The 17,190-nt window shown below is 37.1% G+C and overlaps 1 protein-coding gene across 4 annotated transcripts; it reads right to left on the bottom strand.

Moving 5' to 3' along the window:
- Nucleotides 1–2,252: 2,252 nt before the first annotated feature.
- Nucleotides 2,253–15,663, bottom strand: LOC121317364 (zinc finger containing ubiquitin peptidase 1). Of its 4 annotated transcripts, none has more exons than XM_041253218.1 (13): nucleotides 15,546–15,663; nucleotides 12,715–13,379; nucleotides 12,223–12,333; nucleotides 11,967–12,046; nucleotides 11,678–11,798; nucleotides 9,833–9,946; nucleotides 9,122–9,231; nucleotides 8,703–8,871; nucleotides 5,897–6,085; nucleotides 4,965–5,130; nucleotides 4,395–4,558; nucleotides 3,893–4,113; nucleotides 2,253–2,373 (listed from the first exon to the last, which is right to left on the bottom strand). In XM_041253218.1, exons 2-13 carry the CDS (start codon nucleotides 13,358–13,360, stop codon nucleotides 2,326–2,328), a joined length of 2,139 nt encoding a protein of 712 aa, XP_041109152.1. In that variant the 5' UTR covers nucleotides 13,361–13,379; nucleotides 15,546–15,663; the 3' UTR covers nucleotides 2,253–2,325. The 4 variants fall into 4 exon arrangements, with proteins under 4 accessions (XP_041109152.1, XP_041109149.1, XP_041109151.1 ...); XM_041253215.1 differs by having other exon boundaries at nucleotides 9,122–9,234; nucleotides 15,546–15,662; XM_041253217.1 differs by having other exon boundaries at nucleotides 9,122–9,234; nucleotides 11,678–11,795; nucleotides 15,546–15,662.
- Between the last annotated feature and the right edge of the window lie 1,527 nt (nucleotides 15,664–17,190).

The following is a 17,190-nucleotide window of genomic DNA, read 5'->3' as shown; positions in this document are numbered from 1 at the left end:
AGGAAAAAGTGACTCAAGCATACAGCTGTGTCATCTTACCATTTCCACAAAAACTTTCTTCATGGCCAAGGTAATGCTTTTTTTGTAACCACCACATACTGCTGAGTAACTGCAATAAGAATCACACAGAATGTGCAAACATCATGAAAGTGTAGGGGAGAGAATATATTTTTTTTCTTGTGTTGAAGATATTTTGGTTCATTATTTTAACTTTCAGGATATAGTACTACACTGCAGAAGTTCAACCTGTTTCTTCCTGGTAGCTAATCGCTTCCTGTGCAATAGGTCAGATGGCCTGGATTGCAGCTACACCATTAGAGTGAACCAGAGTTACAGTACAGGAAGTGATTTGGTATTTATTTAGCATTGCCTTCAAAATATCTGCATATTCCACTTTGAAGTATAAAATACAAGCAAATGAAAATATCTAGCTATTGATAAGATTGCACGTGCCAATATGATCTTAGGAAATTGATTTATATGGAGCACGTAACAAGGAGAGTAAACTGCAGTGTGATTGCGTTTCCTTTTTATAATAAACCGTTAAACTAAAATACATAAAATAATATTCAACACCTTGTTTTTGCCAATACTGTTAATGGTGAGAGCTTACAATAAGCAATGTATTCTTATTATTTTTCTTTAATATATATGAGTTCTTGGTTTGACCACATCAAAGAGTGGTATAAGTATAAAGAGGAGTCTTATTTTCTATACATTTTTCAGCATTTGGCCTTACACTGCATAGACACTGCTCCAAACAATAAAGAAATGTGTATGTTAACTCAACATTGTGAATACCAAAATTGTGTGATGAAAGTCTAACATTAAAAATGATTGATCATAAGACAGTATTTCTGCAAAAGGGTAAATATAATAATGGTTTGGATACCTACTATATTCACTATTTTACTGTCGCCCTCCCCATTTAGACTGTCCATGTATGTTCCCAATTCACAGCAACTCCCCACAGCCACTCCTGATACATGAAGTTCAGTAGGTGTCCTCCAATCCTACTGCCAAGTCAATTGCATCTTTACACCCAGGCTCTCGTTAGCAGGCAAACTACCAGTCCAAGGTGGACTCAAGCTCACTGGGTACCTGTCCTGATCTACGTTTTGATAATATTGATTTGTTTATCACACCTGTTTAATATCCTATTACGTGTGCTCTGTCTACTAGTTTTTTAGTGCTGGATGAAAACAAGATTTTCATATTCGGATATTTGCTCAACAAGCAAGCTAAACAAGCAAACAAAAACTAAAATTTAACTTCAAATAAAACAAAACATGGAAATGGCACTGTAAAATGAGGGGCGGAAAAAACACCCCACCATTTTGGTTCACGTTTACTACATTCCACATAAAGTCGCAACAAAAAATATATAATATATACAAGCTATATAAAAATCACTGCACAACAACATTTCCAGCAAGCTATGCACTGTTTAAGAGAGGCATTTCAGAATGACGTGCTTGCCTTTTTTTTTTTTTTGTGGCCCATGAGAGTCTGACTCATCCTAAAGCAGCACAGGGCTTTTGACCTTCCATAGCGATCACTGTGTGTGCACGTGCATAACCTGGTTTATTTTATTTTTTATATTAAATCTTACATCACACAGAGCTCTTTTTCATTTGCCATTTTTAAACTCACACAACTTCTGGAGTGGCGGTAAATAAGTGCAAGGTATTTCTAGTGAATACGAACATCTGATTTTTGTATCCGAATGTCAAAAAAATATTCTTTCAAATATTCGGATATTTGTCCCAGCACTAACAATTATTTATTTTTTTAAAATCTGGTTTATGGTATTAAATTTAGGCAATTACCATTGTAGTACTGTAGATATTTTAAACTGTTAAACCTAGCTAAATGGGGTATTATTTTCATTGCCATTTTCTGCAAGGTCAAATGCAAACACATCTTCACCACTGTTTAAGGTTACAGAGGCTACAAAGAACATAAACACAGCCACCCAGCTTTTTAAGGTTTTTCAGCACAGTAAAATTTGATTTTAAACTACATAAACCATGTCACATTTTCAGACAATAGAACAGTATGGTTTTATCAATCATTACACTAGCAAGACATCTCAAGATGGACCAAAAAACTCCAAAAAATGGCACGTGGCCTTGAATTCAAGCATTGAAGTGGACTGCATGATTAAATAGAGAGGCAAAGAAAAAATGTATTTATTTTATAAATATTAGACTTTACAATAAAAATGTCAACATAAAACATATAGCATTTGTTTTAATGAACAGGGCTATAAACACACACATCTAAATACCTTAAATAAAATGAAAACATGTTATGTAACTTTCCTCAAGGAATCTTCTCAGCTTGAAGAATTCTAGAATTTTGCAGCCATGCCTACAATGGAAAAAATGTTTGTTACAAGTATGTTAAACTGGTTAAAGCCATTTTCAGTTCTAAATTGCGGGCTTGTATTTACTAAATGCTTATAAACTAATTCACTAAGCAGATCAAAAATACACATTTTACAGATAGACCTGCAAGACATTCAAATATGGTGACATTGAAACATATCTACATATTAGTAGGGAACAACAAAAACCTAAAAGGCTAGGCAATTGTACTGTAGACTTGTTTATGGTCTAGGTCTTGTTAGGTAAAGGAAATTAGAACTGGGGTTACAGCCTGATGAGAAATGTAAAAATCACCATGACAGCAGCATGCATGCGCAAAAATGTGACTTTCATTATAGTTACATATTCCAATAAACCCCAACACTTGTGCTTAAAAATGCACTTGGCAAGTTTCATCAAAATTAGATCAGCAGTTATCAAGATACACTGTATTACTTTGAATTAACACTACTGTTTTTATTTAAAATTGCTACTAACACCTGCGATGCAATTCAAGGGCGGCAGTAATCAGAAGTACTGTGGTTTTCAAAAGGTGACATTTTTTTTATTGTGGTATTTGAGGGAGGCGAATACTGAAGTTTATTTCTGAGGATAGAACTTGATCAGGATGGTGAAGAGTCCTACAACTTTAAACTGAAAGCTGTTGAGCTTGCAGATCAGATCAGTGTTTGACTAGGTGAAGACACATACCAGTGTAGCATGGAGAGGGAAATAATAACAAGAGAGAAGTGTCAATTCAACAGCAGTTTCTAAGAGTCGCAGGGCTGAACTCTAACACACGGTGCAGTTCTTTCTCTTCAACCAGCAAGACAACTAAACACTCACGGTCTCCTGGTCCAGGCAGGGGTTCTGTGAGGATGAGTTGATCCTGTGGCTATTCCCTAAACAGCAACACTACAGTGAGAGCTACACTAGCTGCTTCTTGACACTCCAAAACACCACACCCCCCTAATCTGAACTTCCTGTCTGGATCAAGATTCTCTAGCCAAAATACCGCGCATACAACCAAAACAGAAATACATTTTTGAAACTTAAATAAGAAATCATACAGCTCCTGCATTCTAACTAAAATGTATTACTTATCTTGCTCATTCATATATATATATATAATTAAGTGTTGCATTTATTTTAGCTGGGGTAGGGAAAAAAAATTGCATGTTTCATTATTGAGAGCAGCGTTTATTCAAGGGCAGCGTCTATTACAAATCTAATATCAGAGTGCAGTGCTTATTCAAAGTAATACGGTATATAAAAATGTAAGCATACTTACTGCCTACTACAGTGTATCCACAGTGCAGAGGAAATTAAATCCCACTTGTTATCCGAAAGCAACAGTATGTTCCTAATGCAGACATTGTACACCAACACTAGCGTAAACACCCACTGCTAGTGTTTATAATTACAATTTAGAAGTAAATTCCTAAGGGAATTTTAAAATTTCTATATCAAAAAGGTAGTTTTTTTCATTTTGAGTCACTGTGCAGAAGCAGTGCTGTACTTACATGTTTCTCTTCTTGTGAAAGGGTGCCCTCTACTGCCACTATTTGATACTGCTTGTGTTTTAAGGCACTGGGTAATTTGCGGAGATGTTTAAGTCTGGCACCACTGAGATCTGGCTGCAATAACCTCTGCAACTCTTGCGAGGGACAACCAGGGTCAAATATCAAAAGGCAAAGGTTTCCATTCTTCCTTTCCTCAATGCCTACAATTGTACGACTATGACCTGCAGAGAGAAAGAGAACAAACCCATTTGAGAGGGAGGTTCATTTTCAGACTCACACACGCCAAGGTAAATGCTCCACTGTAAACTTTAATATATCCAGTCAACACATATACCCTTTTTAATCTATACAGATCTTGGACAGGACAAAAAAATGGTTCTGAAGATATAGCTTTGATTAGACCAGAGCAAATACATAAATCAATATGACACACCCTCAAGAACTTAGCAAGTCCTATGAAAAGTACATGAGAGGTTTTTCATAAACATAAATAGGTTTCTACCTTGGTGCTGCAAATAAATTGGAGGACTAGCAGTCTGAATGACCCTCGGAGGCAGTCTTGCTCCTCTGCACATGGCCGTTGAATAGTAGTCTTTTACCCACTGGAACAATCGAGGGTGAGTATCAGAAGGGCCAGTCGGGCAGTGAAAATCGAGTATGCGAGACCTATTGAAAGAAGAGAATTACTGCAGAGTTTATCTTCCATATAGTCTTCTGTCTAGTACTATGAAGGAACAGGGAATATTTATATTCATTTTTACTCTTTAAATAACCTCTCTTCAGAAGGTAGAAAATGACTTAATTTTCAATACTACAAACTCAACATCTCCTAAGCACTCTGAAGTTGTCTGTTTTCCAGTGCCTTTCAAAAAATGTTAATTTAAGATTGGAGTAAACCCTTTTAAAACATGCCCCATTCTATCCAATCCACAAGTATACAAAAAAAAAAAAGCAAACATTTCATCTAGTATCAGTGGAACGGCACGGGCCAAAACATGTGTTTACTTTTTTAAGTTTTACCCTAGAATCTATGTTTGAGGTTATGGTTTATGCATCTAGAAAGTCCACTCACTTCACTCGCAGTGATATCAGCATAGAGTAGATTTCGGTGGCTCCAATCCAGGCGCGTGTGCCCTGCAGCTTGCGATTAAAATGGGACGCTCCTTGAGGATCAGCACCTTCTTTCCAGGCATCTTCAATCAGAGCCTGAACCTTAGGAATACAAGGAACTGTCTTATCTAAAAAACAAAGAAATATCTTTAAAAGTAATACTAATCAAGGCTTTTGCTCTCAGATGATAGACAATGAGAAGGAGAGGTGACACCTTTTATTGGATGCCACCTCAATGTAAACATCAAATCTCTCTTTTCTGCTTTTCATCTGAAGAGAATTGTGGTTTAGTTAGTCCAATAAATCCGTATTGCCTCTCCTCCTCTTTGTCTACCATTTCATCTATCAACAACTATCGGATAAATCACCTTGATGCTGCCAGAACACCACTATTTTTTTTAGAAGTACTTCTTTTCCTCTCACATTCATTTCCATGCTTTACATGTAGTAGGACACATAGGACACAGCATAGGCCAATGAACATCCTTTCCAATAGCAGGAAAAAAATAAGGTCGGCAGCAAAGCAGTAAGGTTCAATTGCAGTGTACTCGTGCAGACAAGCTTAGGGCTAGAAAATCTTCGAGAATTACAATAGTGTAATAAGTCGGACTCATGTTGACTAAATTAACCTGTCCTGAACAAGTGGTACAAGTTACACTGATACTGGGGACCAACCCAATATAAATATAAACCAGAAGGTTTAGGAAAATGTACTGTGCATGGCAGCACATAAAATTATACAGCTTGTTGGTTTTTAAGTGACTTAAAAATGGGTAAAAAACATCAGTTGAAGAAATGAGATTGTCCCCACACATACACTGCAGGCCTCTTCAACCTCACCAAACAAATAAGAGCACTTTTAATTAGCAGTATTTCTTCAAAAAAACCTTGTACCTTTAAAGCAATCCTTGTACTGGTCCATCTTTAGCAGGGAGGACACAAGCATCTGGAAATTCCTGTATCCACACCCCCAGCCCTTGTCTCCTCCTCCAGAGTGGAAATGGTCTGTTTCGGCACAAAGCCACACGTGTGCTACGTCTCTGCCGTCTCTCTGATAATAGCCATACAATGCTCCAATTACACCTACAACAGAATAAATTGGTTACAAAGACTTCAAATGGTTAAATTTTGGCTGGACATGTAAAAATATCGGTTAAATCCGAGTCAGGCATCTAAAAAACAACAACAAAAAGGGCACCTGTGCAGTTGCACAAAAAGCATAGAGTTTGGGAGTAAAGAGGCCATCGTGGCATTTTTTTTTTTTTTTAATTCCTCCTATTAGGAAAAAATTGGCAGAAGTTAAAAAAAAAAAAAAAAAAAAAGAGAAACAAAGCTTAATTAGAGAACAAATTTTCAAATAATTTGAAAAAGTTTTTAAGTTGTCATCGAACATTCTTAAACAATACTTCGACCATTTTTCCACTTATTTGATGATTTTAATCTAAGAAGTTCGAAAGTTCTTTACAGCGAGGCCCAACCATATTGAAAAAGAGCAAAAAGAAAGGCCGTCAATGTCGACCAATGCCAGTGTTGAAGAGCTTTCCACAACCACTCCAACAACAAAAAGTAGCTGATACTTGGAATTGGGTGTACAGGGTGATGCAGTATGAGTTACTTCTGTGACAGCACATAACAAAACAAAAAAGCACAACCTGTGCATGAGAGCAAAAATAGCAGTAGAGAATCCCAAAGCTACACCCACTCAAAAATGTATGATTCGACTGACTGAAGAACAAATGCAGAAAATGAAAGTGCTGTTTAATGCTGCATATTTCATCGCAAAAGGACAAAATGTCATTTACAACATTAAAAAAACTCTGTGCATTGCAAGTGAAAAATTGAGTTGTTTGTGACAAAACTATTTAAATCACAAAAGCGCCAAGGAGTTTGTTCACTACATAGCAGGTCTTAAAAGAAATATTTAGTAACACAATTGGAAGCGAGGTTTATCTATATATGTATATCTATCTATATATGCGCAACGATTGCAATACTGTAGAGGAAGACATTGTTTACGTTTGCTGCACACATGATGGTAAACAGTTGACAAAATTAGCAGGGTTAATCGATGTAGAAAGCGCTGATGCACAAGCTGTGCATGAGGCCATTATCAAAGCTCTAGAAGAAATGAAATGAAGAACAACGGTTAGAGAAAATAGTGCGACTGAATATGGATGGCGCTGCTGTAAACATGGGAAAAAACTCTGCTGTTGCAGCACAAATGGCAGGAGACATTCCTTATCTCATACACATTCATTGCATAGCGCATAATCTTGAATTGGCTATTGCAAATGTGAGAATACAATCAAAGGAATTTTAAAACTATGTCAGTATCCTCTGAAACCTTAGCAGCAGTTGAAGGAGATGAGATTTTAAACCTGTCTGTGGCGCAAATGGGCATACTGAAACAAATTAGGCGGCTAAGATGAGCAGTACTGGCCGTGCTGAAAAACACTGTACAAATTGATTTGCACCTTGCAGCAGACAGGAGGCATGACAAATCACCCAAAGCTAAGTGCTATTTAAATGAGATCAGAAGTGTGCGTTTTACGAAAACTGCATAACTAGCTTGACATTTTGGAAATACTGACGGCGGTGTCCAAGAAGTTTCAATCTGACGACTGCTGCATAACAGAGGGCTGTCGTATGTTGGAAGACGCTTGTGTATGACTAGAAGGACGCTGACACCAACCTGGTCTTTATCTGCCACCATTTTCTAGTGGCTATCCTGAGAAAACCTTTATGGGTATAAGGCTGTCTGGAAATTCAAATGATCAAAGAAAAAGAACTGGAAGTCCTGAGTGAAACCATCATCTGCATTGGAAAACATTTTTAAATTTTACTATAGAAACCACTTTCAAACTTCAATGGCCTATAATGAATGCAGAAGCTCTTGCAACATTTGGAAATAACGAAATTTCAGAATGAATTAGACACTTTGAGCCAATTTTAAGCAATGAAGAAAAAGACTGTGCCCAAAGTGAGTGGATAGCTCTAAAACTAACTCTAAATAAAATGGAGAACACCTGCAGCATGCTTGCTGTATATAAATACCTGCTCAAAACCAAGCCAGAGAACATTAAAAATGTTCTTCTCTTAGTTGGAATTATGCTGGCTCTATCACCAAGTACATCTGCATGTGAAACAGGGTTTAGTGCAATGTAGAGATTGAAAACCCCACCGCGTTCTCACCTTTCAACACACATCATGAGAATCAGCACAGATGGACCTCATCCTGCCGATTTTCAGGCAGATGCTGCTGTGGAACATTGGATGTTTGAGACTCTTGGCACTAGGCACACAGCTGGTCATGCAGTTAAGAAGTCATCTGTCACTGAGGAATCCCCAGAGGCTGAAACCTGCTCACTTTAAGGTAGCATAAAGCTTGTTTTTTAGTTTCCACTAGTTGTGCCAGCGGTAACTATGGAGTTGTGTTTTTTGTTCATAGTACAATGCCTTCAGTTGTGATTTAAGTGAGTATGCTGTGATCTGTATGGAATGGATTCTACTGAATGGATGGCCCCAATGTATTTGTCAAGTTATATTAGAATTATTATCATTTTTTTTTTTTAATTATTTTTAAAATGTGTGAAAAAATAGGTACTGAATGTTTAAAAAAACAACAAAAAAAACCTGTACCCTCAAGAAACAATTTTACAACTTAAAATATGATCTGAACTACTGTATTTGTGACACTGACCTGATGTTCTGGTTCTGCCATCATCTGCCCCTGAAGCTAATGATTCCATCATTTCTGCTTTTCGCCTGTGGAACTCTGCTGGAACCATCTGGCCTCGGGAAACAGCTCTCTCCATATTTCGAATGTGCTGCTGCTTGTAGCCACCGCTATTATCTAAACCAAACTGATTCTGTTTAGCAAAAGGAGAAGTATTGGTTAAACACAAACCAATCAATCTACTGCCATTTATTTTTGCTTGTCGACGGACAAGGTAATTCTGCAGTTTTCCCAAGCTTTTCTCGTGATTATACTACACACTTATCAGTTTGTTAGTTTAGTTAGCTATTAAGTCAGTCATGATATAAAGCTTAGTGAATAGGGCCCATAATGTGTATTGATATGTTCTGCATTAAGTTACTACAGAAGTATGAACAAGTCACCTGCAGCTTCTGAAACTCCTCAGCCTCCCGTCCGGCCTCCTCCGCTCTTCTTTGCTTTTCTTCTTCCTCTTGTAACCTTTTAGCCAGAAACAGGTCTGAATGGGAGTTATCTGCTGGAAGTTAACAATGAATGCGTAAACAAAAAGAACGTTTTGAAAGAACCACATGCGATAGTAAAACTGCACATGTGAACCTACACAGAACGGAAATGCACAACAGGTAAGATCGATGGAACAATTTAATTAGCTATTGCTCATTGAAACTAATTTTTGGTCCATCTTGAATGGTAGGAAATGTCAGAATCCACCCGTTTCCAACTGACTGAGGAGGTATCTGGAAATAAAAGAGCCATCACATCACATAATAAAATGAACACCCATCTTTGAGGTTATACGATACATAATAAACACAAATTGTAAAACTGCTCCTAAAACAGACCTCACACATTGCATTGTTTTATTTATCCAACTGCTGGAGCGAGAACTTTTTAGAAGTTGGATCTTAAAAGTGACCTACAGCCAAGTTAAAAGCCTTGATGGTAAATAGGTATAACACTTATTTTGGGTGCCAAAGTGCTGTATTAATTTTACCTGGGAGTGAAATGTCTAGAGTTAGACCTGCAAGTTATTGATGTGAAAGAGCTGTACTAGTAAAATAAAACATGTGCTCTAGTAAACACACAGTAAAAAACTAACTGCAAACATGAAATACCTGCAGTGATGCTGCTTTCCATTAAGTGAAGCTCAACATGCTCCTGCAGGACGTGACTGTTTGTGCTGACAAGGGCACACATAGGACACTCATATAGTTTTCTTGCTGGAGCCCCTGATGTTAAAACACAAGTAAACAACACTCATCATCCATGGCCAAACATTACTGATTTTGCATATAACAGAACATGCAGAATTGTTTGTTTAGAAACCTAGAAGGTTGTGTAGAAACTTATACCAGTGGAATAACTTTAATGGGACCATTAAGAGATTTACTCATATGGGGGACCACATCCAATCCAAGGATATAAAAATGAACCAAAACTCAGCACAACACTGAAGACCTCTGTCAAAGAATTCTTAGGTTTCTTAGTGGTGCAATCGGCACCCTAATTTCGTATTCGATTATCTTAGTCATTTATCAATGACAATCGATACATTGCGGTTTTATTTTTCAAAATAAAAGAACTAGCATTAGTTTTTTTTTTTTTTTTTTTTTTTTTTTTTAACAGATCCAATAACTATGTGACGGGGTACTCCCTGCCCCTGTGTATACTATGTTTTCTATTTGTTGTATTATTATTTTATTGTGGATTATGTTTGGCAGGAAGAGCGGGGTGCTTTCCACCAATATTTATTTTTGTTTTAAATATCTTGTGAAAATGCTTGACTGTCTGATAGTAATTACTGAATTAGCCGAGTCACGCATACTATAGTATATATATAGTATACTATATATAGTAAACGCGAGCAGACTATGGCCGAGGTGTTAAGAAAATCAATAGCGAGTTAATCCCTCGGCCATAATATAAAAGACCTGTAGCTTTGGCTGCACAAAGAGTGTGTACAGGCGGAACGAAATGTGAGTTGTGAAAACTATTACTACAGGATATAACAATTGCTACGCTTGCTGGTTTTGCAACCAGCATACTACTTGTTACTATGTGTGTTCCGTGTTTATTTTGGCTCACGAGCCATGTATTTTGTGGTTGTTTGAAAGTCTTTATTCATTTGTTAAATAAAAGCTGAGCGCCACTGGGTCTCAGTTTCGCCTGCAATTGCTTGGGCTGTGGTTTCACTTCCTCGCCTGACGTCACCCCTACAGATATTCTGTCACAAACTAAAAACACTGTTGTGCATAAGTTAAACAAAAATGCACAACTTATATTCAAATTAGAACACTTCTGATTATATGCGTCCACATCAGATGTCCCTTTAACATTGTAAGAATAAATATTATAGTTTAACAGAAGTAACTTCTATCTGAACTATGGTTGTTCACTACATTTTATATCCAAAAGCAAAGCAAAACATTTGAATTAATCTCGAAAATCCTGACTAAATTTAACCATCATACTAAATTCAGCTTCTTCTATAATATTGCCACATAATCCAAACACAACATGCTTTGAAACAAAAGGTCATCAGTAGATTTATATTTAAAAAAAAAAAACAAAAAAAAAAAAAAAAAGTATTGCCTTTTAAATCAAGAAAATGTGAACAAAATAGGCCTAATGATTTGGCTTGTCCGACGAGGCCTGAAGTGTGTATCCTAGCAACTCTCTAATCTACTGTACTAGCACTAAAAGAAGCACATTCTGACACACAAGGTTTTAATGCAAACTGGCAACAGGAAACTTCAAACTGGGTTATAATTTGATGCATCGATTCACCGATATGTAATCGAGGCTCTTAAATTTAAAGGCAGATGATCAATAATCGATGCATCGATTGTTGCACCCCTATTTCTTAGTATTACTGGATAAATTATTGATTTCCAGTCACTCAGGAGGATTTAGTTTCTATTTCAACCAAGCATTTACACCTAAATTTCAGTAATACCAACCTGAGGCGATGGTTTTCACACTAGGTGGTGAAGACTTGTCAATCATTGGTGATACAAGTTTTTGTACATTTTGAACAGGTTGTTTGGAACCTACGTTGTTATCCAAGACATGGATACCCTGCTGGTTGAAACAAAAGTGGTTAGTCAAGCTGACTTGGTTTTATATACATTTTCTTACTTTTAGCACTAGCAATATTATCGCTTATAATAAAATATCTCAATTTTTTGTATTTAAAACAGTTTTATCACATAAAATAAAATGTTAATACTTTCTGCGTTCTCTACTTACCAAATTTACCTCAGGTCTCCACTTTTCCTCAGCCTCCTCTGGACTTCTAAGCAGCTGCTGATTGGAGTGGCTGGTCTTTTCTGAGAAATTAGAAATGTTATTTTAAGGCAGAGTGCTCATCTGTATAATTTACTTTACATTTCATGTATTTGTTTTTCAAACTATCAACTGGTACTGAACACCCTCGCTTGATCAGTAAATTTGATTAATACTCAACTGTCAATAACGTAAAACATATAGCAGTTTTTGCTTTTACCTTCAGCCATGCTTTCTTGAAGGTGTAGCTCAACATGCTCCTGCAGAATGTAGCAGTCCCTGCAGACAAGTGCACACATTGGACATGCATACATTTTTTCTGTAGAAATACCTAAAACACAAAGTGATTGAAGACACAGAGTGACTTATAGATGAAATTGAAGTGTTACTTTACCAGCATTGAGTGTTTTATAGTTACGGATAAAATAAACTGAGAAGTACAAAACTAGTAAAGACCACACACAGACTTGCATATTAACAGCTGGGTTCACAGACCCCGAGTAGCACTTGTACTCTTTTCATGAAAATTGTGACTTGGCTAGGATCAACCTGAAACTATTCACGTGGCTGGGGTCAAAAAGAAACCCTGGAGTAAGCCCCCCACCTCTCCCTCCCTAATCACAAGCAAACCTCAACAGAATGCTTTAACACAATTGTAAGTTAACACACATATAATACTTCTAAAACAAAGCAGTAGGAGATCATAGAATACCTTTTGCAGGGGACATCAAGCGCTTTTGTTTTGGTTTTACTTGTTCTTCAAAATTGTTGTTAGATGCTTCCTGTTGCCTGGGGAATTGGCTGCTCTGTGTGCCATGCTTTACAGTTCTCCCAGTAACACAGGGCTCAGGCTTTTTCAATTCCCTGTAGGGTGTGACGGACTCTCTCTGTCCACCTCTGTCCTGTGCACTAACTTGTTTTACCGTCACTGTTTGTGAAGAACCTTGAAGCGGGGCTGGAGGGTGGGCCTTTGGAACCGTAGAAAAGGTAGTTCCCGCATTTAACTCTTCATGGCTTCCTAGGGAACCAGTACACAGCATTTCGTCTGTTTCCCAAGGGCTCAATACTCCTTCTAAAGGCTCAACATCCATTTCTAAATGGCTGCTTGTACCACTACTGTGAACAGCTCCGACGGTCTGCAGGCGGAGTTCCTTAGTGGGACGTTCACTGCTGTCTGCTGCTTCACCGTCTTCCTCAGAGTGGGCTACGTTAATGTGGAACTCGAGTTCATCGTAGGTGACCCCCGATAAGCAGCAGAAGGGGCAGCTCATCTCATTTTCAAAATGGTTTATGAGCAGATGGGTCCTTATATCAGGTTCAGAGAATCCCTCCTCCCCACAGATTTCACAGGTAAACATGATCAACTTACTCTTGTCTCTGCAGGTTGACAACAACATAGAGAATGAGATAAGATAACACAACAATGATGCGGATTACTGTGTATATTGAACACGTGACATGAGAACCCGTAGTACTTTATAACATAGCAGTAACATGCTGAGGATATTAAAGGGCAGGGGCTCACTAAGAAAATTGGCCACTTTTCAAGAATCACAACATTTTTATGACTGAGAAACAGGACCCTTTTGGGGCATAAGTGTAACCGGGTCAACAATGCCCCTTTTATCTTTCACATATTTTATTTTTACATTTAGATTTGATTAGTGCATATTTTATACATTACTTACTTAACACATTATAATTGATTTATCACTTTTTAGTAACTTCTCCACCCCACTCACCTTTTATACCTTTTTGGATGTTGACTATAACTGACAGTTTTAAGCACTTCAACATAAATAGCAGACGTCTCTTGTAAACTGAATGGCCATCCTGGGGGTTTGTGTCTGTCTGTCAGTCAGTCTTTCATTTTAAATACTCCAAAGTGGTTAACTTTCTTGTTTACTGTACTGATGACAACATTGTTTTAATAGCCTATCAGTGCGTTTGTATGCACTTTTCTGTGACCTGTACTGTATGTAGCAAGTGGAACTGTCAGTGCTGCATTGTTCTGATTTAGGTTGCTAAAATCTAGCTAAAATACCAAAAATGGACGACAAACCAATCAAAGTACATTTCGGCTGAGGATCGTGTTAAGACATTTCCTAAATAAACTGTACATGCAGAAGTAGGTAATTGTTTTGTACATCATCTAATGTGACAAAGAAAATACGACTGATCGCTATAACTTCAGAATCACACATTAAACAAAAGGCTACTACAGAGCTGCTAAACAGAACATAAAGTCAGCGCAAACAAAAAAGGTATTCCTGTGTTGGTTATAGCCAAGTTAAATCAGCACTACAGGTACAATCAAGCACAGCTACCTCGGTTCAAACAACCAGTTTCCTTTGTAAACTCAGTTAGAATTTTAGACCTGAATAGGCACGCTCTCTTTGTTTTGACTCGGTGCTGATAAAATAAATTCCTGTATGGGACAAGCATGACAACCACGGTGCTGCATACTTTATTAAAGAATGCCAGATACCTTTGGGTAACCAAGTTTTGAGACTGTTTCTAATTGATGTCCACATCTGTATAACTTAGCACAACTATGCCTTACACTTCCAACCAATTCAGTGGATGCAGACGTGCAGTCTTAATGTATGGGGAAATCCACACCAGACAGAGAATGTCGGCAGAAACTTCTGGGAGATGTTGCATGCTTGACTTTTAACAAATGACAGCTATGTTTTAATAAGTAGGCAAGTACCACTATTTTTGCTCTAAAATATTTGGTGCATTTAATGTTTAAACAGGTCTGCGAAATGTCTGTGAATTTCCAATTATAACCCCAATCATAATTGGATACTTGTCCACAGGCACATGATTGAATCATTTTTTCCCCCACTGCATTTGGTACTTGCACTTTTTTTTTGCTTTTTAGTGACAGGTTGTCAACAACATCACCCATTATGCCACTTCGCCAGTAAAACCAGACGCACAGGCTCACGTACCAAGAAAAACACGTGACGCACACTGCATCATATGACTGCAGGTTGTTAACGTGATTGGATTACCGCATAAATGCAATGCAAACAACTCACAACGCCCAGTAGAGTATGCTGTTGCGAGAAAATACATTTAAAAAAAAAATCACATTTTACACCTGGGTTTTCAAAGTTTACTCTAAAAATCGGAACAAATGGCATCCCGACAGATCGGGACATGAGACAAAGCCCCTACTGTTAGGTCCCGATTTCATCGGGACGCCTGGCCACCCAGATTTCCGATTCAAACATATGGTACACATCTTCACATATGTGCATACTTCACACCAAATCGTAGCGAATGCGGACCAAACCCTCTAAACGGACCAACATTACTTTTAATATTTAAAAACAAAACCCCAAAGTAGTTTACTGTAGACTAGAGTTTAGTGTACAGAATTTTTCTACGACGGTCATTAACAAATCATACTCGGCGACTCAGGCAGCTTTAAATTTAACTGATATTGGCCTGCTCTAGAAACACCACACACAACGTTTCAAAAATTATATTATCCTCAGTAAAATAGGATTTTGTTGAATAAATGATACTTGCCGAACGTTTACTTTTCGTTAATGGAGCTCCGTTTCGCTTTCCATTCACCAGCTCCAGCTCAACTGCTAACAATTTCAGTTTTGCTCAAAGCATAGACGTAAAAGACGCTGACCAATGCAGATCCAGCAATTTCTTATGACGTTCCACTCGCAGCCAAACTAGCATTGTCGTTACTGCTCACTAATCCCGGTGCATAGATGAAATGATATAGAATAGATCGGACACGCCCTGGAAACTGCAAGCAGTAGGATCCAAATCAGCGGCTATATTGCCTAGGCAAGGAAACTTCATTACATAAGGGGACAGACGGAGAAGTGCTTAGTTGTTTCAATACACTAAAATCACAAATATTACGTGAAAATATTGTTTTACAAAACAGGTGTTTTTTGATCGTTACATCAAAACCCATAACAGAGGGTGGTAATACTAGAGAATGTCAGAGAGCTAATGAACCTTGGGAGACGGATTGTTTTCCTGCAGGCTTTCTGATATTGGCATATAAATACGTACAGTACATACATACATCGATTATTTCAACGCTACCCTCATTATTGCCACTTTTTTTTTTTTTTTTTTTTTTTTTTTTACAGACATGAATATCTTTTTTTAACTAAGTAACTACCATAAAACGGTTCTATATCTATGATAAACGCTACATTAGTAATACATTGTAAACATTACAATAATAATACCAATGTATTTATTTGACTGACGCTTGGATCGGAACCGACTTACAGTTACAATTAATTATTTTTACATTCAAATTCTGGTACCCATTTATACAGTTGTGTAAAGTACCTTTCTCAAGGGTACAGCAGCGGTGTCCCACGTGGGAAACAGCCTCAACATTTGTGTAACTTTACATTGGAAATGATGGGGCTAAATATTGTAAGAGCTGTGTCTTTAAACAAAAAGTGCTATACTAGAATTTCTATAAGAAAATGTAAGCTACAGAAAATGATGGTATGAAAATGGTGTTATCTTGCATAAACTAACAATTACAAGCACAAATTAATAGGGAGTAACTTTACATGAAATATGACAAACCTTTACAGATTAAATTAGGTATTGCACAGATTAATAATAATAATAATAATAATAATAATAATAAAAAAAAAAAATACTTAATAAAAGACAACAAAAACAAACAACTTAACTCGGTGTCTTAACTCGGAGGAAATACACTGGTCAACCCACTGGTTATTATTTTTAAAATCCTCCTCCTCCTCATCATCATCATCATCTTGGACTGTGTTTGACCTGCCACTTCACCTTGGGGGGCCTTGTCTGTGCAGCTTGATAAGTAACATAACTTTTAAACGTGCTCATCTGTTACAAATAGAGGTTTTATGTCAGGGAGTAGAGAAATAAATGTAATCATGTATTTAAATTAGAATAGATTTTAATAGAAATGTAATAGTAAGATACATAGGAAATGGTATATATTTAGTTATTAGGCAGATGTCTTTATGCATATTTAGTTATTTGGCAGATGCCTGCGACAGTGTTTTTCAAACACAAAAATACAATATACTAAACACACACACACACACACACACACACACACACACACCATTATACAGTGTAACAACACATTTTAGTCATATTATGAAGTTACAATTAATTTTTTTTGACAAAAATATTA

Source organism: Polyodon spathula, chromosome 6, assembly GCF_017654505.1.
Source record: "Polyodon spathula isolate WHYD16114869_AA chromosome 6, ASM1765450v1, whole genome shotgun sequence".
NCBI lineage: Eukaryota > Metazoa > Chordata > Actinopteri > Acipenseriformes > Polyodontidae > Polyodon > Polyodon spathula.
This window is presented reverse-complemented; position numbering and strand designations above follow the sequence as displayed.

What these genes read in the sequence shown, in the direction of transcription:
- LOC121317364 (XM_041253215.1), bottom strand. Translation starts at nt 13,360, where the DNA reads ATGTTTACCTGTGAAATCTGTGGGGAGGAGGGATTCTCTGAACCTGAT. An exon ending in GGAGACCTGAGGTAAATTTG is followed by an intron (nt 11,799 to 11,966) that starts GTAAGTAGAGAA and finishes TGTTTCAACCAG; the next exon opens with CAGGGTATCCATGTCTTGGA. An exon ending in TTTCACAAGAAGAGAAACAT is followed by an intron (nt 2,374 to 3,892) that starts GTAAGTACAGCA and finishes TTTCCATTGTAG; the next exon opens with GCATGGCTGCAAAATTCTAG.